This window comes from Engraulis encrasicolus, chromosome 7 (assembly GCF_034702125.1).
Source record: "Engraulis encrasicolus isolate BLACKSEA-1 chromosome 7, IST_EnEncr_1.0, whole genome shotgun sequence".
Taxonomy (NCBI): domain Eukaryota; kingdom Metazoa; phylum Chordata; class Actinopteri; order Clupeiformes; family Engraulidae; genus Engraulis; species Engraulis encrasicolus.
In genome coordinates, this window is record NC_085863.1 from 24,617,660 (window position 1) to 24,645,389 (window position 27,730).

Sequence of the window (27,730 nt, forward strand, 5' to 3'; positions counted from 1 at the left end):
CTCCAATGCATGAGGCCACAATTCAGTGCGGTAGAATGTGATGTGACCTCATCCAATATTAAGCTGAGTGTAGCTCGTTCATCATATCTTTGCATCCAACCCAACACTGAAAGAAAATATTCGTTGGATTTACATGATTTTAATGTGTACATCGGTCCCACACAATCCAATTGTGTAAGGTCAACATGATTTCTTCCCCTATTTTTATTGTGTAAGGTTTAAGTGATTTTATCACCTTAAACGGAGGTGATTGGATCACCTCAACCTAACACAACTTATTCATGTTCCAGCATCATAAAAATGTGTTGGAACTATGTGATTTTTTTAAATAGTCACAAAATGTTTTTTTCACCTAAATCAGAGGTGATGAAATAACTTTAATCCTAAACAATTAATTGGTATTCCATTAACCAGAAAATATGTTGGAAAAACACAAAACTTTGACATAGTTTGAAAGTATTTTTTTCATGTTTATTAAAAGGTGATGGAATCACCTAAATCAAGCATACAGCTACATTTCAGTAACATGATTCTTTAGTCTCAATCCCCCCCCCCCCCCAAAAAAAAAACAACAAAAAAAAAACATAAATAAATAAAAAACATATGGTAAACATATTAGGTCTAGGCACAAATGCATTGCAGATCACAATTTGATGTACAGGCATGTGCAAAGAAAAACAACAAAAGGAGTCAGAATTCTGTGATTAAATGTATTGACTTTCACTGTACGCATGTAAAATGCACACAGATATACAAAACATAAGCACAGTTACAAATAACTGCTACTCTTAGACCAATCAACAAGCAGGGTCTGTGAACAGAAAGAAAGTCCAATTCGCTTTAAAGGTGCACTGTGTATTACTTTCAGTAGTTTATTTTGAGATTTCATGCTGCCCATGCACAAATGTTGCATTTTTCATGAATATTTACCACCACCAAACTTTAAGTTGTCGTTATGACTGGGGAAATTGCTCTTTCCATACATGAAAGGGGGAAAGAGAGGAATCTTCTCCACTGACTGTCATTTTGAATTTCTAGAAATACAGAATTTTAGTAAACATTTTCGTAATACATTAATACATTTTCGTTTATTACTAAGTACATATTCATGAAAAGGACACAGTTTGTAATAGGCAGCACCGTTTCAATGATCAGCATAGTTGCCTACTCTGGTCACCATCCTACACAGTGCACCTTTAAGAAAATAATTTGTTTGGTTGCTGTGAAAGGGGGCTCTCTGGCTGGATTAGCATTCATGTGAACACATCGGGCACAAATAAAATTCACTCTACATACAGTTATTTTAGCTCATTGACTAAGTGCATTAGTCCACACTTGTAGGTGTGCGTGTGTGCGTTCATGCGCGTATACTGTATGCATGTGCACGTATAATGTATGCATGTGCGCGTGCATCTGGCAGTCCACCATTCATTTGGTTGTCCTCTTTGGTGACCACATTTGTGTCATTACCCAGTCTTATTTAAGTCTAGTTTTGGTATTTTGTTTGTCTTTAGTTTGGGTCAAAATCAACACAGTACGTACAAAACATATGCACACTCAAGTGCTATTCTTAAACCAGCAAGGAGCTGGAAGTGCATACAAGCAAATAGATCTCTAGAAAAAAGGTACATTTCACTTAAAGAAGCAAAAATAACTGCTGTTTTTTAGTTGCTGGAAAAAAAAAAGAGAGTCCTTTCCGATTGGGTGTCACGTGTGTGACAGACATACACTAAAACTGACAATGTCCAAAGGGTGGGATGCCCAATCTTCTGTCAGAGCAGATTCCAATTGTGATGTCTTCAACTGCTTCGTCTACGGCAACTTCATCCATGACCTATTCAACACAGAAAAAAGTAAATAAACACAAATTAACCAAGCCATTTGAATTAACAAATAAATCAACATTAAGATGGCAGTAGGTTACTGCAAAGTCCAAAGCATGTCCTCTGTTCCACTGTCAAGATTTCCTCAGTTCTAATTCTGATGTGGGACCTGGATGATGATTTAACGCTGGTGTGAATTGGCCTGAAGTCGTCAAATACCAGAGCCAAAGCTTTGTAGTTGCCTTCATTCTGCAGGGATGTCAAACTCAAACCCAGGGCCAATTGTGACCCATGAAGTAATTTTATGTGGCCTGCAAGATCATTGCATAGCATGACAAGACTTTTGACATGAAACTTGGTGTGTCACAGGAATACCAGTGGGGCCCCAGGCCAATGAAAAAGCTCACTCTCATATGGAACAAACACCCCAGGTCTACTGTGTCTCCTTGGCTGGGACCTACAAGGAGCTTGTAGTAGACAACCAGTGATGCCAATCCTCTGTTTAAGATGTTTCAGAGCACAGAGATGTAAGGGTCAGCTCATCTCAATTAAGAGAAGAACAAGTTTCATTATGCATATACAGGTATGGTATATACTGTTCCTTGCGAGGAGACTTTGAAGGAAAAGTCTACTGCATTGCTCTTTGTGCATGCGTGCAGTAATATGGCATGCAGGGCTTGTCTGTCAAGCGGCTGAAATAAGAAGTTCTTACAGTTTTCCCCATCTCAATAAGTTTCATTGATAACATGATTAAAAATAAAACATGCAATATTCTAGGCAAACATACAACGGGCAATATAATGAAAAGCGTAACACAGCTGGTGCACTCTGTCGACTCTGATTTCCCCCCAATAATCAGAGTGAAAAACATGTGTCAACAAAGTGCTCTCAGATATTATACCCGTCATTGTAGTGCTCATTTCGTTTCTACATAGAATATATTAATATTTCTTTTTGTTTAGCTGCACATGAATTGTGTAGCAAGTGTATTGAAATAAGGAAACCGTGAGATAGCTTGCTCACTTTCAACTGAAGCCTCTCAATGTCATGTTGAGCATAGCACAATGCATACAAATAGTGTCACACCTCCACACTGAGAGTGTGGAACACCAGGGAGGTAGTCATCAACACTTCTCAAATCAGATCATCTTGTCTCAGATAACTCCAATTCTAGTACTAAGCAATAATCTAATATTCACTGGTCAGAGTACGACAAAATTTAAATACAAAAATTTGAGAAGCAGCTCCTTATACACTGGAATATTTACTCACCCCCATTCAGATAACAGCTAATTTAAAGCAGGAAGTCAAGTTGTTAAGGTGCACTGGGTAGGGTTGTGGCCAAAGTGAATGCTTTACCTTGTGGACTTTGAACAGTGCTGGCCATTGCAGTGGGACTGGTGATTCTTTTCAATTCAGCACTGATCTGAAAAGACATAAAGAGCCCAAAGGATTTAACGATTAAATCATTAACATTAGGAGAAACCCACACACACATTCAAGAAAGGAGATAAAACGCTGTAATTCACAAATAAAAAACATTAAAGACAATCCGAATTGAATGTCTTACCTTGCGAACTTTGAACAGTGCAGGCCACTGTGCCAGAAGTCCTCAGAAATGGTGCATCTTGTACAACTTAAAGAAAGAAAAGAAAGAAAGAAAGAAAGAAAGAAAGAAAGAAAGAAAGAAAGAAAGAAAGAAAGAAAGAAAAAGGAGAACATTTGTAACCTGTGCAGCAAGAGTTCTGGAAATAAACTACTTAAAAAAATCACTCTGCACCTTTAAAATCGCAGACTGTATCATGATCTGCTTCAATTGTCATGGTACATGTTGGTTAAATTCAGATTTCCAATATTGACGCCATGCATCCAGCCTAAAACCATGTCTGTCCCACTACCACTACTTGACCATGAGCATGGGACAGTTTACTTTGTATTACTCACTTGGTTAACACCACACATGCTTGACACCATCCGAAAAAATGTGTTCATGTTGGTGTCATCAGACCAGAGGACATGGTTCCAGCAATCCATATCTGAAGTCTGTTTGTCTCTGATGAAACCATGATGAACACATTTGCTTTAGATTGTTTCAAGCATGTGTGATAGTAGCCAAGGGAGAAGTATAAAGAAAACAGTCCCATGTTTACGGTCAAAAATGGTGGTGGTACTGATTTGTTTTGGCATTCTATGAATGGCATCAACATTGGGAAGCTGACTGCCACCAAAAGAAACATGCATATGAATGTACTGGCACCATGACTACTAAAGGTCAGATTAGACTTCAGCAACTGCGAGCGTGAAAAGTCGCGTGGGAATGGCCACGAACCAATTTTGTATTCATGCATCTGCGAGATCTCTGCGAGGTCCCGAGGTCTCGTTGCCAGCCACATTTGAAATTGCGCGATTAGGCTACTTTTCACTACATTATAAGCACTGCCCTCATTATTAAGCAATGTTCCTTTCTATCCCGGTTAGGTAGGTATTTTGAGAGAAATTGGAAAGGGAATGGAGTGGTATCATTATTTGACATACCCAGTCTGTTTTCACGGGCAGAAAATGCAAGCATGTAAAAGACTTGATTGATGTGTGTTTACATTCGGTGGAGGTAGTAAAACTGCAGGCATTGTGCCACGAGTGTTCAACTGATGCATTGTTTGTTACTTAGCTTAGCTTCGTGTATTTACACACATTTACACACAAGGCATTAATACAGTTTTTAACAGAATACAGCTCTGCTCTCGCAAACTACTGGCATTGCGCTGCCACAAGAACAGAACAAGGAAGTAGCGAGACGACCAATCATAGCGCCTTTTTTGTCTGCGTACTCCGCGTCCGTCCGACGGATAGTTAGAATTTTTTCGAGGCGCTAGACGACGGGCGCAGAGCCTCTGAGAGGGGGGCGTGGACTCGCATAGACAGAAAACGGACGGACGCAGATTCTATGCGAGCGAAGCATAAATCTAGCTTAAGGCAGATCATGATCCTCTCTATGGGGTTTTAACATGCAGGGGGGGTAACTCAATAGTTAAAGGCTTTCTGCTCAGGAACCATCAAGTAGACAGGCGAAAAAGACAGAAACTTACATCAGCCAATTCAGCAACAGTTGCTTGGATTGCAGGGGAACTGTGGTGATTATTTTGAATTCAGCACTGATCTGAAAAGACATAACGAGCCCAAAGGATTGACAAGTCATAAACATTAGGGAAACACACACAACACATACACACACACACACACTCCACACACACAAGCACACACACACACACACACACACACACACACACACACAATATAAAAACCTTAAAGACAATCAGCATTGAATGTCTTACCTTACAGACTTCGAACAGTGCAGGCCACTGTGCCAGAAGTCCTTAAAGAAAGAAAGAAAGAAGGAATTGGTGAGGTTAAACATTTATAAACAGCACAGGATTCGTGAATGAGGAGCATGCATTCTGTAAACTTGTAAACAATGCTCCACTTAAAAGAGGAAGATAAGTAAAACGAGATAACGCAGAAGTTAAAAAAGTGCTATGCACTTCAATAAATAGGATACTATTCCCACATGTTTCATCCATTTCCCTGTGCAAAGTTTAAATTCAGGTTATATGCACTCTATCTAGGTCGGTTGTTCTTTGACTTCGTGTGCAGGAAAGCTTACATTTGATTAATCTTCAATTAAGACCACAAGTGCATGTGTGCATTAAACACCTGGGTTGGGTCAAAAAACAAAAAACTTTGAAAATAGAATACTTGGCTTAAAATGAACACACCGAAACGACGCCAGCCCTCTGTTCTCGTGAGCATGCAACGTGTTCGATGAAGTTCTAGTTCGCTGTGCACCTCCACCGCACCTCCACCACCCCTCCCCCATTAACGGATCAGACCCTCCCGCGCAAATATAGCTAACTGAAGATGACCAGCTAGATTGTTGTACAGTAGCAGTTTTTACTACATCCTTTGAATATCCTAAATGTACATATTTTCCATTCTTTTCGAAATTAACATGATGCATAGCCAACTGCATGTGTTTGCAGTGCACCTGTTACTAAGCAAACAGCACTGCAGTCTGCGTGGGTAAATGTAGCAGAGTCTAACTTCACCTTTGGCTCAGCTTCCACACACAAAAGACACAAGAGCAGTTCTACATCGCCCACAATAAATGAAAGTAATTCAGTTACTTACTCAATTTTGTGTAGATCTTCACACATGACAACACTATTCCAGCGAGATGAGACTGAAGAGTAGGACCGAGCCACAGACCTGTATTAACCTAGACTGGCAATGGGCGGCTCTAGCCAGTGGCAGCTTTTCGGATTGTATGGGCGCAGCCATATTTGCCTTTTTCGCGCCCTGTGGGCTCCTCCCACAGACGTAGCCCCGCCTAGTGGAGACTATCGCAGCTGTGAGCCATAGGAATGCATACGATTTCAAACGGTGATTACAACGTTATCAAAGTGGGTTTCAATCATTTTTTGTAAGATTTTGACAAGGCGTAACGTCTAAATTCTCACTCCAATTATGAAATAATGAAATAACCCTCACTACCTCCAAACGTTTTATTAGAGAGCCTGAAGCTGAGCGGTCTTGCCAGATCGGGCGGTTTCCCGCCCAATCGGGGCCGTTGAGGAAGGCGGTCTGTGGGTAAAAATGGACGAAAATAATCAGTGTTATCTGGCAACCCCGAAGCCGACTGTTTTCGTTGCCGCTTATGCAGGTTTGTGGATATTTGTGACACTGAATCGGCCATGCTTACGTGTGTAAAGCTTATTTTATGTACTTAACTCAGATGTAATGACAACTGTGTATATTGGTATGTATATTTCTTAAATAAGCCGTACGTTTTCAGTGAAGCTACCGGTAACTGTGCTATTATTAATACCACCACCCCCCTCCCCCCCCCCCCCTCAAGGACGCTGAAGGTAACCTAGCAACAACACGGCACAGCACATTGCAGCTGTGAAAATAACGAGCCACTTGAGAGCGAGACTTTTCTAGAACATTAATTTATACTAGAGCTATTGTTCTAAAGACGTTACACATGGCCTGGTCCAACTTAACTAGTGAACCAGTGTTGCAAAAAAAATATATTTTTAAAAAACCCATCGGTGCATGACGTCATTACGTAATTACGGGAGTCTCCACTAAGATGGCGGACTACGATTCTGAGGCTCTGAGAAATCCGAAAATTTCGAGGGGCATTGCCAGTCTAGGTTAATACAGGTCTGTGGACCGAGCTGACTGAGCCGAACGGCTCTCTGGCTCTGAAACTTTCCGGCTTCTTCTTGTCTTAGAAAGTGGTGCACTAGCGCCACCTCAGGACTGGAGGCCACCCCAGACACAACTTAATCATGTTCATTCAAAGCATTAGAAACATGCAAATTCAGCAGTCTCCAAGAACACATTATCCTTATTTGATGAAATCATGTTTACTCAAGGAATGTTAATGAATCGTTTTGCATCTATTTACTTTATATACGTTAATTCAAAGACCCGCCATTCCCTCTTTTTTCAGTGAATGACTGTGTACTGTATCTCTGTCCTGCATATTGCATGCCCATGCTGGATTGCAAAGTAGTTTCAAAGCCCAATTTGAGTCTTGGTGCCTTAATGTCTTGATCCCTGATGCCTTCCCGAGTTGTAAATAGAATCTGATTGTGCTTTTGCTACAATCTCAGTATATACATATATATGCACTCAGAGACTGCTGGCCTCCACCAAGGAAGCTGTTTAATATAACATTTGACTGTTACACCCTATTTTTGTTCTAAGTATTTATGCCTTCTTTTTGTGGAGTTAAAAACTGGAATGTCAAAATTCGCCCTGTCCCGCATGTCAATTTGCTGTCACTAGGAGCTTCTACATTTTTAGGCTAGCAATGGTGAAGAATCTTCTTTTTAAAAAATCCTTGTTCCGGTTCGTGATCTGGATCACTACCAAAATGTAATTATTTGTTCCAGTGGTCATATCCAACAACTCCACAAAGTTTCATCCAAATCCGTTCTTGAGTTTTTGAGTTATCCTGCTGACAAATAAACAGACAAACAGACAGACAAACCAAAGGAACCGAAAAACATAACCTCCTTGGCGGGGGTAATCATATAAAACCTATCCAGGCAGTTTGACAGATCCCAGAAAGCAGTCCATGCAAGCCCAGAAAGCAGTCCATGCAAGCCCAATGTAGACATGATGTTTTAATAAAGCATTACACACAGCAGCACTATTCCAGTAACAGTCGTGACGTGGTTACAGGATAAACATACAGAGAGAAACATTCTAAACAGTCAAGTCTTTTCAGAGGGACATTATGCAATACTGCCATATACAGTACTGCCATATAATTTATGTTCATTCACAACTGAAAGAAATCTAGAAAATGTATGCTTCACACAGTAAGGTATCTGGATCGTTTCAGATATTACTAAGCATGCACTGTACAATCTGCCTCAGACCTGTCTCTGCATTGTCACCTAGTGTGTAGCTACTGAGGGTTTAACCTTTCTGTATCCACACCTGACATAGTACAGGAATAAGGGCCTCACAGCATTGTCTCTGAGGCCGTACACCAGGGGACTCAGGCACCGAGGCAGTAGGAGAATGAAAAGATAGTTCATGTAACGCAGGTCCATGAACAGACGGCTACTACTGACTTTAGCCATGGCCCTTTCGATGGTTTCATACAGCAGACTGTTCAGGCAAAGCAACAATTGGCCAAAGTGCAATAGAACTGTTCTCTGAGCTTTGGTAGCAGAGTCTTTGTCTGTTGAGGCCGACCGAGCTGCAACCACAACACTCACGTATGTGAAGACAATCATGAATGTCACAGACACAAAGTAGAAGCTGTGAATTGCATCAAACACAACAATTTGCCATGACGCCAGAAAAAACGAGTCATAAGTGCAGAACATGGGCTTTCCAAAGGACTCAGGGTTGCGTATTAGGGGAAATAAAATATCTATCACAGGACTCAAGACACCTAATATCCACATTATGACGATCAAAACACCTGTCATTTTCTTAGAGGCCATCTCACTGTGCCGTAAAGGGAAACAAATAGCCACGTAGCGCTCCAGAGACATGAAACCCAGGTTTAGAGCAGAGATGCGAACTGTCGTCGCTGCAATCAGAATGATCAGTGCACAAACAGCCTTTGGAACTTTCTGCAAGTACAAAGACAGTAAATAAAGCAGAGAGACCATCAGTAGAAGAACTGTGTCGTTGCAGAGCATGTGGGCAAAGAGGATGTATCGAGGCAGCTCTCTAAACACAGGCTTACTCAGGAGAGTGTGAAACATGATGCTGTTGATGTACATGAATAGCAGGGCCATGAGAATGGCCACTACAAGTTTAGACAGCGGACCCTCGTTCATTTCCACCTTAAACATCTGCTGATGCACCAGTGGAGCATCTTCTTCACTGGATAGATTAGCCATAGCCTCATAACATCAATGTTACAGTCAGTTGTGAGCAATGAAATGGCCTAAATCAAACCACACTGTATACGGGAATATCACATTACATATAACACTGTATATCTGTGGTGCAACTGCACCAACATATCAAATGAACTTAAAGACTCTACAAAAGATCCAACTTCAACTTGAGCATCTCTGCAAGTTATAACGAGTGAGACAAACATGTTCTCTGGTCTTAATACATCATATAGTCCAAATCCACAAATTGTTTAAATTGCCATATCATAGTCAATTAAATCCACCTTGGAGCTTCGGACAGCAGTTAACAAATAGGCTAAGTGGTGGGAGTGTAGTTTGGTACGAGTAGGTTGTTAGATGTGATAGTTTATAAAGTTGATTGATCAGCTTAACGTTTAGGTCTGCTCCTATTGCACGACAGAGGTAATCTGAGTCATCAGCTGAATAAGGTGAGCACACAGAGTTTGGGCTGCTGTGTCCTGGTCACTGTTATAGGCATCTGTGATGCAAGGGCAATCCCAGTAGGCCTTTGCTTGTCACATACTCTTTTTTAAATTAAATAAATAATTTAATTTAATATTAGGCAACACTTACTCTCTTTTTAAATGACATTCCAACCCATCCAACCATTTCGTAGCTTTTTCCTGTTCTTGCTGCCATTCTGGTGAAATTATATTTCTAGTTCTAAGATAGCATGTTATATTTGAACCAAATGGACCAGCTGGAGAAAGAAAGAAAGCCCAACTCCCATTGTCACTGTGACACAGCACTCCACAGCACACAAGTGTTCACTGCACACTGCACACAACTAAACTGTATTTATGCCTCATCCGTGCAATGGGGCAACCCCCAATGGTACCCCAATGGAGCAGTGCGGTGAGACGGTACCATGCTCAGGGTGAGCCCTATCTCACGCCTTTCGTAAAGTCTTCACGAAAATAATAGATTAATTTTCGTGGTGCATTCACGTTATTGCCCGCCTTTTGTAAAGTCTTCACGAAATAATAGATTAATTTTCACGCTGCCTATTCACTTGAATTGCCCCACTGCTGCTATGGTTATCCAAGCGTCTGCAGGGGCGGGGAGGGGGTGCTGACAGAACACTGCTGATACACTCGGGACTCACTAATTCTACGTCCTTTCGGTACTTACGCCTATGTGCCCTAAACCTAAACCTAAACCTAACCCTAACCCTAACCTTAACCTTAACCCTAAACCTAACCCTAACCTTAACCCTAACCTTGACCCTAAACCTAACCCTAAATTGCTTGTTTGAAATGTTTGATTACCATGTGACGGTAAGCTACCGAAAGGGCATCAAACTAGTGGGTCGCTAGGCAACAGTCGGGCAATTCAAGTGAATAGGCAGCGTTTCGTTGCCCTACCAAGAAAAACGGGCAATAACGTGAATGCACCACGAAAATTAATCTATTTTTTTTCGTGAGTACTTCACGAAATAAACGGGCAATAACGTGAATGCACCACGAAAATTAATCTATTTTTTCGTGAATACTTCACGAAACGAGTGAGATACGGTTGTCAGGGTAATAATAATAATAGTAAATAATTGTATTTGTATAGCACTGTATCATACAAGGCATGCAACTCAAAGTGCTTAACAAATGGGGGAAAAAAACATAATTGTTAGAGATTTAAAAGGAGAGGTAGAGAGGAGAGGCAGAAATAGCAGGAAGGCAGAGGAAGAAGAGATAGATAGAGATTGAAGAGTCATAAGGTCAACATAGGTTAGGACCAGGATTCTGGGTCTAGCATAAGTCGTAGATAGTCACACTGAATTTGGGCGCTCAGATGCGGCCCCTGGTGGCATCAGGGGTGAGGAAAAACTCCCTTTCGTTTGACTCATAGGTTGGGGGAAAAAGCTCAATGAGGTCTGAGAAAAAAAAGCTATAGCCAGGAAGAAACCTCAGGCAGAGACCAGCGGCCACCTAGGGGAGCCCCCTGACAGGGCTGATTGTGGACAGTAAGGACAGTACCTCAGTCATGGAGGAAGATGTGGGAGAGCACTGGTTAATTACTCCCCCCACCAACCTGGCGGGTTGGGAGTCTAACCGGCAACCTTTGGGATACAAGACAGGCGCCCTAACCACTTACCCATGACTGCCCATAGTTGGCTGCTATGGTCATTTCCACTTCCAGACAACAAGTCTGTGAGAATTATGGTCGCATCTGACCCTCGGGTCGTACAGTGTGAGGACGTGAGTCATGAGATGTGAACTTTTAAACCCTGCAATTTACTCCTACAGTGTGAACAGCAGCTGAATACCCTCAACTAAAAATATTGCCGCGTATGCCCAGCTTAAGGGTGAAAATGTATTCCCTGATAGGACTCTGTCAAAATCAGCAAAACAGGTTGAGCAAGATTGGAACCTATAATTGAAATGCAATGTTGTAGGGAAAGGAAAAAAGGCACGTGAGAGAAGACATACCCAGGGAGTTAGCCTTTGTGCCTTACTCGGGATGAAAGCTGTCTGGCACCAAATAACTGTATCCGTACACCAGACATGGCAAAAGCAAAAAGGTAGCCATGGTGGTTGAAGATTAATTTTCTTTATTCACTCGATATTGGTTTGATTTAGCTAATGACAGAACAGCTCTAGGACATTGAAAGATATAAAGGTTCCATTTTTTTTGCCAAACCACATCAACGCTCATTACTTTTTTATGCAAAACAGCAAACCACGAAGATAGTAAAGATCCTTATAAAAATCCTTAGATATAACCCATTTGGATGTTCCGAGTTGAACATTTCTTAACTTTTAAACTCCAATGCATGAGGCCACAATTCAGTGCGGTAGAATGTGATGTGACCTCATCCAATATTAAGTTAGGGGCTGGTTAAGTGTAAGCAACTATTTGTAATCTGTTTATAAACACAATGTGGTTTGACAGAAGAGTTTTGACATGTGCTTTCTAAAACTCTGTGCGACCAATCAGGTCGTTCACTCTGATTATGCTTACATAGTCACCAGAAATTAATCCTTGCTGAGTGTAGCTCGTTCATCATATCTTTGCATCCAACCCAATGACTGTGTACTGTGTCTCTGTCCTGCATATTATATGCCCATGCTGGATTGCAAAGTAGTTTCAAAGCCCAATTTGAGTCTTGGTGCCTTAATGTCTTGATCCCTGATGCCTTCCCGAGTTGTAAATAGAATCTGATTGTGCTTTTGCTACAATCTCAGTATATACATATATATGCACTCAGAGACTGCTGGCCTCCACCAAGGAAGCTGTTTAATATAACATTTGACTGTTACACCCTATTTTTGTTCTAAGTATTTATGCCTTCTTTTTGTGGAGTTAAAAACTGGAATGTCAAAATTCGCCCTGTCCAGCATGTCAATTTGTTGACACTAGGAGCTTCTACATTTTTAGGCTAGCAATGGTGAAGAATCTTCTTTTAAAAAATCCTTGTTCCGGTTCGTGATCTGGATCACTACCAAAATGTAATCATTTGTTCCAGTGGTCATATCCAACAACTCCACAAAGTTTCATCCAAATCCGTTCTTGAGTTTTTGAGTTATCCTGCTGACAAACAAACAAACAAACAGACAGACAAACCAAAGGAACCGAAAAGCATAACCTCCTTGGCGGGGGTAATCATATAAAACCTAACCAGGCAGTTTGACAGCTCCCAGAAAGCAGTCCATGCAAGTCCAATGTAGACATGATGTTTTAATAAAGTATTACACACAGCAGCACTATTTCAGTAACAGTCGTGACATAGTTACAGGATAAAAATGCAGAGAGAAACATTCTAAACAGTCACGTCTTTTCAGAGGGACATTATGCAATACTGCCATACAGTACTGCCATATAATTTATGTTCATTCACAACTGAAAGAAATCTAGAAAAGGTATGCTTCACACAGTAAGGTATTTGGATAGGGTTTCAGATATTACTAAGCATGCACTGTACAATCTGCCTCAGACCCAGAGGCGATTCTAGGGTCCGGTGGGGCCCCAAGCGAAAATGCAAAACAATGAACAACCAAAATCACCACTATTGTAGTATAGTATGGGCTGTTATTCACTATCTACGGGCTTGGGGGCCCCAAGCGGCTGCCTGCCTTGCCTGGTGGCAAGATGCGCCTCTGCTCAGACCTGTCTCTGCATTGTCACCTAGTGTGTAGCTACAGTGGGTTTAACCTTTCTGTATCCACAACTGACATAGTAGAGGAATAAGGGCCTCACAGCATTGTCTCTGAGGCCGTACACCAGGGGACTCAGGCACCGAGGCAGAAGGAGAATGAAAAGATAGTTCATGTAACGCAGGTCCATGAACAGATGGCTGCTACTGGCCATGGCCATGGCTCTCTCAATGGTGACATACAGCAGACTGTTCAGGCAAAGCACTAGCTGGCCAAAATGCAAGAGAACTGTTCTCTGAGCTTTCCTGGCAGAGTCCTTATCTGCTGAGGCTGATCGAGCTGCGACCATAACACTCACGTATGTGAAAATAATCATGAATGTAACTGCCACAAAATAAAATCCATGGATCCCCTCATACACTACTACCTGCCATTTTGCAATGAAAAAGCCCTGATGAGTGCAGAACATTGGCTTTCCAAAGGACTCAGGGTTGCGTATTAGGGGAGATAAAATATCTATCACGGGACTCAAGACACCTAATATCCACATTATGACGATCAAAACACCTGTCATTTTCTTAGAGGCCATCTCACTGTGCCGTAAAGGGAAACAAATAGCCACGTAGCGCTCCAAAGACATGAAACCCAGGTTTAGAGCCGAGATGCGAACTGTTGTCGCTGCAATGAGAATGATCAGTGCACAAACAGCCTTTGGAACTTTCTGCAAGTACAAAGACAGTAAATAAAGCAGAGAGACCATCAGTAGAAGAACTGTGTCATTGCAGAGCATGTGGGCAAAGAGGATGTATCGAGGCAGCTCTCTAAACACAGGCTTACTCAGGAGAGTGTGAAACATGATGCTGTTGATGTACATGAATAGCAGGGCCATGAGAATGGCCACTACAAGTTTAGACAGCGGACCCTCGTTCATTTCCACCTCAAACATCTGCTGATGCACCAGTGGAGCGTCTTCATCACTGGAGAGATTGGCTGTGGACATCATTGCTAAGTTTACAGTTTGACAGTTAGATAGACCATATCTCAAACCACAAAAAGCTGACCCCACTTGCAACTCTTGTTCTGTATATTTCCTGTGCACTTTGTATCTGCACGTGTTGTATGCTATGATTATGACCTCGAATGTAAGTTGCTTTAGATAAAAGCGTCTGCCAAATGGAATGGAATGTAATGTCACATTATTACATCAACACATACAGGATAAAGGTCGGTAGAGTTTCGTGCAGATGCTCCACATACATACAATCAAATAAGAACTTTTCACATTGCATCAATGCATCAAACTCTGCACTTAGACATTGGGCAACAGATTGCTGTTCAATTGCATTTCAAACTCTGGTGTACCACTGCATGAATGCATGTTAAAAAGTGTTAAGTATAGTCCTCCAGCACTAACATATGTTAGCAGGTCTTGCTCTGGTTTGCCATGGGCATGAAAAAAGTCATCACGTTGTTGGTTTGTAGTTCATAGCAGTGGGATGTGTTATCAGATGAACTGGTTACCTGCCCTTGAATTAGACAGAGAGAACACAGGCTATCCCCTAAAGAAGGTGAACACCCAGAATTTGGCCTGCCATGCTCCAGTCACTGTTATAAGCCAGTCTGTGATACAAATGAAATCCCAAGATGCATTTATTGTCACATGCTTAGTCTCTCACCGCACGCACACGCGCGCGCACACACACACACACACACACACACACACACACACACACACACACACCGCACAAACAAACACCATTTTGTTGTATGGACAGGTGTGATGGTTGTGGTAAATGTTCCTCTGGGGTCCCTGCATTCTGTGGCCATTATGGCATGCACAATTGGGTGTTTTTATTTCAGATTAATAAGACTATCCCTGAATCTCAAATGGCGCACTTGTGCACTTTGAGCACTATGTTTCAATGCTTAACTATTACACCATACGCAGTGAAACATGGACAATGGATTGCACCAGTGCACCATTTGAGATAACAATTAAATAATTTAAAATAATAATGTAATGAAGCTCAGATCAATGAGGGACTTAAAATTGATGATTGAAATCAAATCGGTGCGGCGCTATGGCACAGCGCGCTAAGCCCCCCACATTTGGGCTTGCATGCCCAAGGGTTGCACCCAGGGTTCGAATCCGACCTGGGTCATTTTCCATGCCTACCCTGTCTCTCTCTCCACATTCGCTTCCTGATGCTCTTCACTGTTCTATCTAATAAAGGTGAAAAAGCCCATAAAAATACATTTAAAAAAAGAAAGAAATCTAATTGTTATTGCCATATTGGCAGCATATTTGGACCTGTATTTCAGATTAGTAGGTTGAGACCAGGCCCAATATTTAACTGGTTGGTAAGGTATGAGTTCATTAACTGACAGCAGAGGGACGAATGGGTAATGGTTGAGATCACAGTGAAATATTATTTATATCATAATAAAGCTTTTTCGCAGCTTCTTTAGACACTGTCAACAAACAGTGTGTGCAGGGTGGTGCACCAGAGAATGGTAGTGTAACATGATACACCACAAAGGACATTAGGAAGATGACTGGGTCTTGACGGCAGAAGATGCTTGCTATGTTGGTATGACAATTTCTGAACAATTCTACACAATTTATCCTCTTCCTACTAAACTTGTATGTAAGAATGTCTCTGGTTGAGGTGTCATTGCCAGTCAAGAAAAAATGGCAAATGTCTCAATTCTGACAACATAGTATGTTACCACAAACAACAACAGGTATTGCTTTGGGTCATATTCCGAATATTGGTTATATTCAGCAGCAGTAAACAGTCTGGTTGACAGTCATATTCCTTTATATTTTTATGCATCATACTTACAATGTAACATCATTGTACAGTGCATAGGGGGAATAATGAAGCAGACTTCAAACAATAAAAACACATCATACATCAAACAAGCTTACAATTTGAAATCATATTACAGTCATATTACTGCATCCTGTACATGATTTGTTTTACAGTAATGTCAAGACCATAACTTCTAGTGAGACATAAACAATACCACGTTAATTCTGCACTGTAATCTAGTGTGTGGTAACAGAGGGTTTGACCTTCTGATAGCCACACCTGATATAGTAGAGAAAAAGGGCCCCCACTGCATCGTCTCTTAGGCCATAGATGAGGGGGCTCAGGAACCGCGGAAGAAGAAGTATGAAGAAAAAGACCACAAAGCGCAGTTGATGAAGAAGTTTGCCGCTTAAGTATCTGGCCAATATTGTGTCAATTGTGCCGAACAGCAAACTGCTCAGACAAAGAATCAGCTGGATGATGTGCAGTAGGATTGTGTTCTTTGCCTTCTGGGCCATCTTTTTGTCTGCAGACACTCCGTGTGCTGCCACTATCACATTGATGTAAGTGACAATAATTACCAGTGTTACCGACACAAAATAAAACCCGTTCATGATCTGAAACATCTGCATTTGCCAGCTGGTTATCACGTACATCTCTCGAAAGCAAAATATCTGGGCGCTGTAATACATGGGGTCCATGATCATGCCGTAAAATATGTCAATCAGGGGGCAAACGGAGGAGATCACCCACATGGTCCCGATGGCCACGCCGGTGGCGTTGGGCGTCGCCATCTCGCTGTGCCTCAGCGGGAAACAGATGGCGACGTAGCGCTCCAGCGACATCACCGCAATGTTGAACGCGGTGTTGCGGTAGGTCACAGTGGAGATGTACACGGCCACCGCGCAGATGGGCTTGCTGATCTGGATCATTTCGACCACCAGGCAGAACAGCACGACGGTCAACACCATCTGAATGGTGTCGTTGCAGAGCATGTGGGCAAAGAGGATGTAGCGAGGCAGCTCTCTGAACACAGGCTTACTCAGGAGAGTGTGAAACATCAGGCTGTTGATGTAGATGAAGAGGAGACAGGTCAGGACCACCACGGTCTCCTTGAGCTGATCTCCGTCACTCGCCAGCTGGCTGTAGACGAGCTGCTGCAGAAGCAGGAGTTCGTCACTGGACTGGTTATCCATTTTGTCGATTCGATGGCAAAGTGGGGCCAATTTTGTTGTCAATCCATTATGACTACAAAGAGGATTGAGATAGTGTTTTATCAGACACCAAAGTTACTTCAGGTTCTGTTGAGTTGACACTGATTCACAAACCACCAGCCAGATCACTTGCTCATCGTTACAGGCACTACATGGCTATTTCAGTCAAATAGAATCTCGATATATACTGTACATGTTGCATAGAAAATACAGTAGTTTCAAAAGATTACAAGGCACAGCAAACCGGTTTCCCTGTTGGTTTGTTTTTTTACAGAAATCCAACAGAAAATAAAACTTAAAACACAAGGAAATGCTAGTTTTGGCTAATAAAATACTGTTGACAAGAACAAATGGTAATAACAACCCAACCTGTCCTACAAACAGCAACAATGAGCAACACAGCATATACCCTTATGACAATATGCATCAACATGGCAAAATGGGACTCTATTCCAAATACATATTCATCTAAAAGGCAACGAACAACAGCCCTGTTTGTCTATGACAGGCTGACAGACATGAAATCAATAATGAGTGTATGACTTGACTTGAGAGTTGCTCTGCGGTTAGAATCCAGTAGCATAGGGATGGAGAAGCGAGGCAGAGACAGTTTACCTACACCTGCTCTGCTCTCTGTTCTTTATAGCTGTGTGTGTGTGTGTGTGTGTGTGTGTGTGTGTGTGTGTGTGTGTGTGTGTGTGTGTGTGTGTGTGTGTGTGTGTGTGTGTGTGTGTGTGTGTGTGTGTGTGTGTGTTTTAGAGTGTTTGCATTTTTGTATGAGTGTTTGTGTTGGACACAGCTCTAACAGCTATGAGAAACTCACACATTAGAAATGGTCCGTGCTGTGTCCTATATGTGCATTATCCAGTCCCACCAGAAAATCGCGGGCATTTTCTCAAGGCACAAGTAAGTGTGTAAGTCTTTTAAAATCTGCCAGCCTGTCAATAGCCTATTCCAAAATATTTGGATCTTGTACCTTAATGCTTGTCTCTTGGGTCCAAATAAAAGTAATCAAATGTGTGTGTGTGTGTGTGTGTGTGTGTGTGTGTGTGTGTGTGTGTGTGTGTGTACTTAGAGCTGCTGACAGCTTTGGCTGGACCCGGGAGAAAGTCATCTGACTGGCCTCCTCCACACAATACATTCATACAATGTAATGTGGACCCAATTATGGGCCCCCTTTCTCCCTGGGCCCAAGACAACTTACCTGTGTGTGTGTGTGTGTGTGTGTGTGTGTGTGTGTGTGTGTGTGTGTGTGTGTGTGTGTGTGTGTGTGTGTGTGTGTGTGTGTGTGCGCGCGCGCGTTTCAATATACACTATATTAACAAACAAATTTAACAGCCACAGCATGCCCCCTCTGCTGAAGTTGCAGGAAGAATGACATGGTGTAACACGGTGTAGGCCTATTCAGAAAAGTGAACTTTAGCACAAGGTCTAATAGGTTTGAAGCATTTTCAATTGACAGTGTGACTGTCATTAAAATAACCAAATCAACTAGGGCTGCAATTCCCAAAAGCAGCAATTAAGCTTAAGCACCACGTCAGGACAAGGTGCCCCCCTGGCCCTGAGCAATATCAGGAATAGCCCCCATATCATCACTAAGAGTTTCCTGACACGTGCACTATATGCATATTATGTCCATGTGCGAGAACAGGAAATTTCCACTTTACTTGACACCAGCGTCATACATATGACATAACAGTGTCATAATGGTTTCGTAACACAGTCATGCCTGTGTCATAAACATTATGTCAATGTCTGTTAAACAGTTTATGATGACGTCATAAAGTGATATGTGGGTATGGTAGACCGCCCTAATAATGTCAACTTTTCACGACCATAAAACGTTTTTGACATTGACATCATGTTTATGACTCGTCCATGAAACTGTTATGTTATTTGACGCTGGCGTCAAATTAAGTGCAACTGAGGTGTATAAATAAACTTTTAGCGTTGCAATACCCTTTCCTGATATATTGCCTATTGAGTACTACTTGTAACAAGTAAATTGCAAGGCCTGGCCCTATTTTAAACGCAAACACCAAAGGTCAGGTGGTCACGGTCACAAGACTTTTATGTCACCAGTTGGCAGTAGAGAGCAAAGATCCTGGTGCCACTTCACAGCCACCCAAGTACTATTTTACATACTGGGTCATCACTTTTACGACACAAAACTGGCATTTTCATTTCTCAATTTAAACTACAGTATGCTGTAGCCCATATTGGTTTGAATGGGAGAGCTGTCAGATTATCAGTCATTTGTGCGACAGTAACAAGTTCTGCAGTGAGCAAAACCTTGTGACACAGCCATAAAATCTGCCACATGTTGTGGGAGTCTTATTTTATTGTCAGCATAACAATAACCATACTTACATGCCAGTAATACTCTGACTTTGAATGGAATGGTGGCAGTATATGATTTCAGCTAGAGTTTAGCCTACACTCTTTAGTCATCCTAAGCAGAGAAGCCGACACATGGCACAAATGGGTCAATTGTACCGGGCCAAGGAAGAGAGGGGACTCAGAATTGGGTCCTCATTGAATTGTATTTATTGGGCTTGGTGGGGCCCTTCTTCCTGATGACTATGTCCCAGGCCTGGCCAAGCCTATCGGCGGCCCTGATTCTGAATGTAGCCATGTTCCGGTTGCAGAATGCTGGTCCACACATGTAAACAGAATATTCCGGAACTTGTTTTAAAGAGTGCTGACAATAATATTCCATTTGAAATCAGAATACCCTGTGCATGTAAATGTTCTATCTACAACAAAAAAAGCTCTCCATATGTTAATTAACCCATTGATGCCTAAACCACCTTAAAAAATGCCTGCTAAATGCCTAAGGCATTATTGGGAAAAGGCACTGTCACCCTATAAACACCTAAATAAAGCCTGTGACGCCCATAAAGGCATGAAATTAACGGTATTTAAAAGCTGAGACCCTGATTTTGCATTTGAACACATTCTTTGTGCTCTGACATACCAAGATTTTATGTTTAAATTCCATGAGCCTAAAGCTGAGTCATGCAGCATCCGGCATCAATGAGTTAATGTGGTGTTGAAGATTCCCTAGCAGCAATTCAAAACAGCCTCACTACTGTATTATGTCATCACCTCCCCTGTGCTACATTGGCCTCTGTTGATTGACTTACAGTACAGGTCTGTGCACAGAAAACAAACTCTGAGAACAGCAAGAGACAAACACCCTCATATCTCTGGAGTGCAATCAGGTTCTCCAGCTAGTCTCCAGCTCTCCCGATACTGACATGGCCATGAATCATTAATGAAGCTCCTTGTCAATCTCTACTACTGTGTGTGGTACAGTATGTTCCTGCACTGTGGGAATTTAGACTGTTTACATGTATCAAGTACATTTTACAAAATTATGTTTAGTAGAATATGCTACAATATCTAGATTAGAATAAAGATACTTTATTAATCCTGAGGGGAAATTAAGGTGCACACTTACTGTACATGTCACCATTAACCGTAACAAAATCATGGTCATTACAAGCTGAAGAACTCCCTACTGTAGTTGCAATGCGGTGTACTTTCAGACCAGCTGTTTGAGAGGTAAAGAATGATCCTTGGGCAAAGAACTTAGAGCAGTACATCCCCATGCATTTTTTAATATATACAGGGTATATACAGTATACGTATATTTTTAGGGGCTTTTTATGCCTTTATTTACAGGATAGTATGAGATGCTGACAGGAATTGAGTAGGAGAGAGAGATGGGGGAGGATTGGGAAATGACCCCGGCCGGACTCAAGAAAGCCCAAAGGGGGGGGGTGGTTGGGGCTTATCGTGTTGCGCCACAGTAGTCGTAACCCCCCCCCACCACCACCACCACCACCAATGCAGTTTCATTCACACATGCAGGGCCGCTGACAGCTTTGGCTGGGCCCAAGATACCAAGATAAAGTCATCTGAAAGGGCACGCTTACCCAATACATACAATGTCATGAGACCCCCCCCCATCTGTGATTGTGACAACTGACCATTTTTCCCCTTTGGTGTCCCTGCTGTAAGAATGTAGGTGTTCGGCAAGGTGGATGGAAGTTGACGCAGAGACAGAGTTTGGTCAAATGTTCAAGAGTTTACTGAGTTACCCAAAGCAAATACAATACAAGACAGTATTTGGAGAAGGCGCGTTCTGGCTCTCCGATTGTCTGCAAGCTGGTTTTAAGGAAAGTGTCCCCCTACTTCTAATTGGTTAATCCTAAGTGTCTCCTTGTTTATGATTGGTTCTCTTTAACCTGTCCTTCAGCCCTATCTTGTGGTCACCTAACCTTACTTGACAGTTTTGCGAAATATGATCTGGAAGTGTGGTCAGGATGTATTGTGGTTATTCAGGCCCAGACATCTGCTGGAACCAAACGGTGTTTAGGGAACTTACTACATGATGTCTGGTATCGGTCTAAGATGATCTATTAGTTGCTCAACTGTTCTGTATTTTAGCTGTACCCTGCAGTGCCCTCTGCATAACCTTCTGTATTTTAGCTGTATCCTGCAGTTCCTTCTGCATGACCTTGTTTGACCTTTTTCTGTTAGTGTATGCCCTATGCCAAAGCTTACATGTTACCTGACTATATGTCTATTATATTTCTATTATTCCTACATCTCTCCCCTGTTTAACCCGTGAAGCGGGTTAATCTAGCAAAAGCACAGCGAATGAGCAAAAATAAAGTGGGCACCATGGACCATCATCCCCCGTGGGTGGCCCCCCCAACCACTATGTCAACCAGCTTGGTTACATGTCACAGGCAAGGGCCAGGACCTAACGATGGTCCCAACCAAATAATAGCCCATAGCGCCCACAACCCTATGTCAGTGTGTGGGACTATGTGTCGGTGCGTAAGACTATGTGTCTGGGATTATCCAACTCATGGAAATATCAGTTTGTATATGTGCATGAAAGATGCGATAGAAATGATGAGAGACAGATATGAGAAAGATGTGATGTGTATATCCTAATGAAAAACAAAAAATACAGCGAAGCAGCCATAAGCCTGACCCTACACATTCTACACTAATTCATTACCACACAATCATAGTATAAAATCAAGGTTACAGGTGAGTATAATGATCACAAATGGTTACATGGTTACAAATGATTACAGTTTGGTATGCATGGCCAAAGCAAAACTATTAGCGTTTTTTTTGTTGTTTTTTTTCAGTCCACAAACGTCCTTTTATATATATTTTTTTAAAGTGTAAAAATCGGGTAAAAAACAAGGGAAAAAATCCTCCGTCAGAAAAAATGATTGAAAAAAAATGTCCAAATTATTCCACAAGGGTTGATTCAATGAAAAATTGAGTGAAAAATCAGTTCAGGATCAGTCCAATCCGGCAAAAATGATTAAAAATGGAGTTAGTCCCGTCAACCAAAAAATCAATGTTTTTTTTTTTTTTTAAATGACTTGTATGTGTGTATACGTATATGAATATGTTTTTGTGCTTTCGACATCAGTTTGTGTGATGGAGTGTGGTGTCATGAGATTTGGGTGTGCTGACATTGTGAGAGTGATTGTGAGAGTGATTGTGAGAGTGATTGTGATTGTGAGAGTGATTGTGAGAGTGATTGTGAGAGTGATTGTGAGAGTGATTGTGAGAGTGATTGTGAGAGTGATTGTGATTGTGAGAGTGATTGTGAGAGTGATTGTGAGAGTGATTGTGATTGTGAGAGTGATTGTGAGAGTGATTGTGAGAGTGACTGTGAGAGTGAGTATGATTGTGAGTGTGAGTGTGAGTGATGGGCAAAGATAGAGAGATAGAGAGAGAGAGAGAGAGAGAGAGAGAGAGAGAGAGAGAGAGAGAGAGAGAGAGAAATTTTCTTCTTCTTCTTCCTTTGGGTGAGAGAGAGAGAGAGAGAGAGATGCAAAGAGAGAGAGAGAGTTAGAGAGATAGAGAAGAGAGAGAGAGAGAAAGAGAGAGAGAGAGAGAGCTAGAGAGAGAGAGAGGGAGAGGAAGAGAGAGAAAAGAGAGAGCTAGAGAGAGAGAGAGATAAAGAGAGATGGACAGAAAGAGAAAGATTCTTCTTCTTTCTTCTTTTTTCTTCTTCTTTCCTTACTTTTTCCCCTCGCTGTCAGCGAGTCTACGGTACGCCCGCGTCGAGTTTAGGCCCAGCTGTCACAGTCAGGCACCTCAGCTGGTAAGCTCAAATAGATTGCAGTTTTCTTAGAGAAACAAAACTAAGAGGTTGATCAGGTATCACCGAAAACCCCCTGCAAGTTTGGCCCAAATTAGTTTCACCGACATTCACCGTACCGGTGGAGGAAACTTGACAGTTACAATCCCAGTTTACACTTATTACTTCGTATGAGCTTAGACATTAAAGGCTGGACTCTTGCAATAAAGATTTGCTTGTTGACATCAACCAAAATCATTTTAAAAGTGAGAACTACCTGTTGATTCACTTTGCGTGCACTTTCCAAGGAGACAGGCCTGACACATGAGGGCGTAACACCCATCAGACAATGACCTCTCTTATTCAAGATAATTTCAGCTCACCTTAGAGATAAGTGTGTAGCCTTATTAAACTGGCAAGTATACCAGTAGCCTATGTGAATATTATGGCAGAATAGAATTCAGATAAGTGTCAGACAGGCAAACGGACAGACAACCTGTTCCTCTCCCTCTTCATGGGAGAAACGAAAATCTCTTCCTTTTGTTTTTTTTTTTGTTTTTTTCCATTTCGTACTTTGTATATATACCTTTATTTACTTATCCGCAACAATGTTATGATTGGTTACCCCTTCAGATAAATGTGTATGTTAGTTTATTGAAAAACCACCCCCTGTTGGAATCTTTTACCTCCTTTTTCTTTTTGAATCTGTATCTTCTTCTTCTTTTTTTTTTTTTAGCTAGTTGAAACTTCTCTTGGAAAACTTTATAATGAGGGCTAAATATTACCCAGGTTAGCGCAATGACCTCGAGATGAACCTCTTGAATAAAAGTGACAGAAAGAGTGGCAAAACCACTGTCTTCGGGTCACGTAGGAGACAAAAGGTCAGTTCCCCTTTGTCTGGATAACCACAAAATAACCGAAATGAATAGCCCTCCTATTGCACCACCAGTCTGCCAGTTTTACGCAACCACACACACACTCATATACAGAAGCAATATTCCGCTGAGCGTCCAATGTCCCAGCACGACAATCAAAATTTAATTTGGCTGAAGTTTTGTTTTCACGTGTTTTATGGCCAAAATATACCCTTTGAGAAAGTTGAACTATCCTTCGTTGCACTAAAATTCCGAGCCTCCCCTGGGAAACCCTTTGTTAAACCTCCAGGCGTTCCGTATTGGGGCTGAGTCGGTTTTTAGTGGCTATGTTTTGTCTGAGCATCAAAAGAGGGTCTCCCCCGCACTCCAACGCCAAACACACGACCTTTGTCTGCGTCCGACGCTATAGATTGCAAGGGAAATTCTCCAATTTTTAGTTCTGAAATGTCAGAGTTACCGGAACAAAAGTGTAACCACTGATACACAATCAGTGCAAACACTCCAGCCGGCCAGGTGCAAAACCCCCAAAGACGCTTTCTTTTAACGAAGGATGGACTTTCTTTGCCACAACTGTCAAACAGAGTGTTGGACTTACCCAACAATTAGCAGTGGCAGCACAGGTATAAAATTAGAATAGAATACCCACCACACGCGCCCGTCACACAGACACGGCAAGGATCACACAGATCCACCAGCCAACGGTCCGATCACACAGATCAGAGGTCACACAGACACTCGACCGCTGGCTTGATCACCAAGATCAGGGGTCACCCAGACTCACACCCGATGGCTTGATGGCTTGACAAAGATTAAACGTGTGATGTTTATTCTATTCTTGCAATTGATTTGTGTGACAAGTGTAATTTGTCAAATTAATTATAGTTTAGGATTCACCGGTACAATAGCGCATGGACAGACTAATACACAACCACACACACACAGCAGTCAAACAGGCAGATTTAGTGAAAAAGAAAAAAAAAACAAATGCACCCCCATGCAACTTCCCTCAACCAGACACTCCAGTGAGCGGACCTCCGTTATTACAGTGTTATTACAACCAGCCCAGGCCCACAATCGCACACGCTTCCTCTCACACACTGCCTGCTGCGTGGCTGATGCACACACTCAACTTGGCCAGTCGCCAAACGCCTGCACTCCAGGGTACCCACACCAGACACCAATAACAGAATACACAATATATACAGTACTACAAAAAGAACACACTTCCTAAGCTACACTATATACAATAGGCCTATATCTATACAATTTATACCGGTTAGAGTCACACAGACTAAGTCACACAGACTTTTTAGTCACACAGACTAAGTCACACAGACTTTTCAGAGTCACACAGACTTTCAGTCACACAGACTAAGTCACACAGACTTTGCAGAGGATCACACAGATAGTCACACAGACCTTCCCTTGCACACAGCACAGGGCCTCTGCTCTTAGCCGTCTACCAAGTGTGATTATAACAGTGTGAATTTAATCACACGTCACAAGCGTTCACACTCCAATAGTTCCACAATACAATCAACGTCGAATCCACACGTTATCAGGCCCGAACACACAGTTCACAAAGGCCTAAGACCCGAACACACAGTTTACAAAGGCCTAAGTCACCCAGACTTAATAACAATATGATTATCCTGATGACAGAGATCGATACTGCAGAAACCGGCTATGCCCCGGGGTCTTATCACAGCGCTTTTTACCTATAGGGTGCACACAGCACTAGCACACAGCTTTTCCAGAGCTCACTAAATCTATGGGTACACTCAGCAAACCAACACTCTAACAAGGGCCTATTCTAGGTGATGACAGACATTAATAAACTAAAACAGAGACTATACTAGACTAATGGAGAATTTCTATCAAAAAGGTATCTCCTCACCACTGGAACAAGCCGGCCAAATGTCTGCCATCACCGAAAACGGGCCCACTCAGCTCTTGGCAAAACGCCCACGCTATTCCACCCACCTGCCGCCAACGTCGGGGTCACCAAGTTGTAAGAATGTAGGTGTTCGGCAAGGTGGATGGAAGTTGACGCAGAGACAGAGTTTGGTCAAATGTTCAAGAGTTTACTGAGTTACCCAAAGCAAATACAATACAAGACAGTATTTGGAGAAGGCGCGTTCTGGCTCTCCGATTGTCTGCAAGCTGGTTTTAAGGAAAGTGTCCCCCTACTTCTAATTGGTTATTCCTAAGTGTCCCCTTGTTTATGATTGGTTCTCTTTAACCTGTCCTTCAGCCCTATCTTGTGGTCACCTAACCTTACTTGACAGTTTTGCGAAATATGATCTGGAAGTGTGGTCAGGATGTATTGTGGTTATTCAGGCCCAGACATCTGCTGGAACCAAACGGTGTTTAGGGAACTTACTACATGATGTCTGGTATCGGTCTAAGATGATCTATTAGTTGCTCAACTGTTCTGTATTTTAGCTGTACCCTGCAGTGCCCTCTGCATAACCTTCTGTATTTTAGCTGTATCCTGCAGTTCCTTCTGCATGACCTTGTTTGACCTTTTTCTGTTAGTGTATGCCCTATGCCAAAGCTTACATGTTACCTGACTATATGTCTATTATATTTCTATTATTCCTACACTGCACACATGGGGTGTACCTCAGATGTAAAGTGGTTAGTTGACTGCAGATCAAGTAAGACCCTGTTAACATGTAGGGCCTATATGGTTATTTTTGTAAACACATCCATTTTGTATGTAACTGATTTTTTTTAAACGCACCTGTCACAATTTGTTTTAAATCTACATACCGTCTGTATACAGTATTTTTATAGATATTTTTAAAAGTCTGCTTTATCCACATACATGTACTCAGGGCCTAAGGCCAGATACACACAGGAGCGTGGCGTAGCGGCAGTGAGAAGAGTGATGGGTGTTCTACTCAGCCTTTTCAAAATCAGCCACATAGCCAATGCTAGTTTGCTACCTTGCCATTCATTTCAACGAGACACTGCCGGCCGCCACTCTCAAAATTCAGCTCGAGTTCGATTTTCTACATGCAACGCGGCATGGAGCCGTCTCCCAGGCCGCTGCCGCCGTGTTGGTGTGCAAGGACAGATCTACTGTCTCCATGTATTTTCGCCACCACCAGTAAAAATTGCTCCTGTCCTGTTGTTTCTGATCTGAAATAGGCCTAAGGTTCAAAGCCCAGTACCTCCTGTTTTACCGAGATGTGTGGCAGATGAAGGACCAGACACTGCAATGTTGCCTGCTGCAGCCTGTTAGCCTGGGCCCATGGATTCGCCATAAGGCATACAGGGATATTGCCCGGTGGACTACTAATGATTTTGGCCTGTTACTCCCCTCAG

The 27,730-nt window shown here is 42.2% G+C and overlaps 3 protein-coding genes and 2 long non-coding RNA genes across 5 annotated transcripts; all 5 read right to left on the reverse strand.

Moving 5' to 3' along the window:
- Nucleotides 1-617: 617 nt before the first annotated feature.
- Nucleotides 618-3,464, reverse strand: LOC134452650 (uncharacterized). Its single transcript, XR_010035493.1, has 3 exons — nt 3,394-3,464; nt 3,183-3,249; nt 618-1,834 (listed from the first exon to the last, which is right to left on the reverse strand). It is a non-coding gene; the product is annotated as an uncharacterized LOC134452650 (long non-coding RNA).
- A 1,445-nt stretch (nt 3,465-4,909) lies between these two features.
- LOC134452651 (uncharacterized) lies at nt 4,910-6,078 on the reverse strand. The gene is made up of 3 exons (XR_010035494.1): nt 6,009-6,078; nt 5,156-5,196; nt 4,910-4,980 (listed from the first exon to the last, which is right to left on the reverse strand). It is a non-coding gene; the product is annotated as an uncharacterized LOC134452651 (long non-coding RNA).
- A 2,215-nt stretch (nt 6,079-8,293) lies between these two features.
- LOC134451777 (odorant receptor 131-2-like) lies at nt 8,294-9,256 on the reverse strand. Its single transcript, XM_063202178.1, has one exon. It carries the CDS (start codon nt 9,254-9,256, stop codon nt 8,294-8,296), a length of 963 nt encoding a protein of 320 aa, XP_063058248.1.
- Nucleotides 9,257-13,399: 4,143 nt separating this feature from the next.
- LOC134451779 (odorant receptor 131-2-like) lies at nt 13,400-14,368 on the reverse strand. Its single transcript, XM_063202180.1, has one exon. The coding sequence runs from the start codon at nt 14,366-14,368 to the stop codon at nt 13,400-13,402; it is 969 nt and encodes a 322-aa protein (XP_063058250.1).
- Nucleotides 14,369-16,420: 2,052 nt separating this feature from the next.
- LOC134451780 (odorant receptor 131-2-like) lies at nt 16,421-17,380 on the reverse strand. The gene has a single exon (XM_063202181.1). It carries the CDS (start codon nt 17,378-17,380, stop codon nt 16,421-16,423), a length of 960 nt encoding a protein of 319 aa, XP_063058251.1.
- Between the last annotated feature and the right edge of the window lie 10,350 nt (nt 17,381-27,730).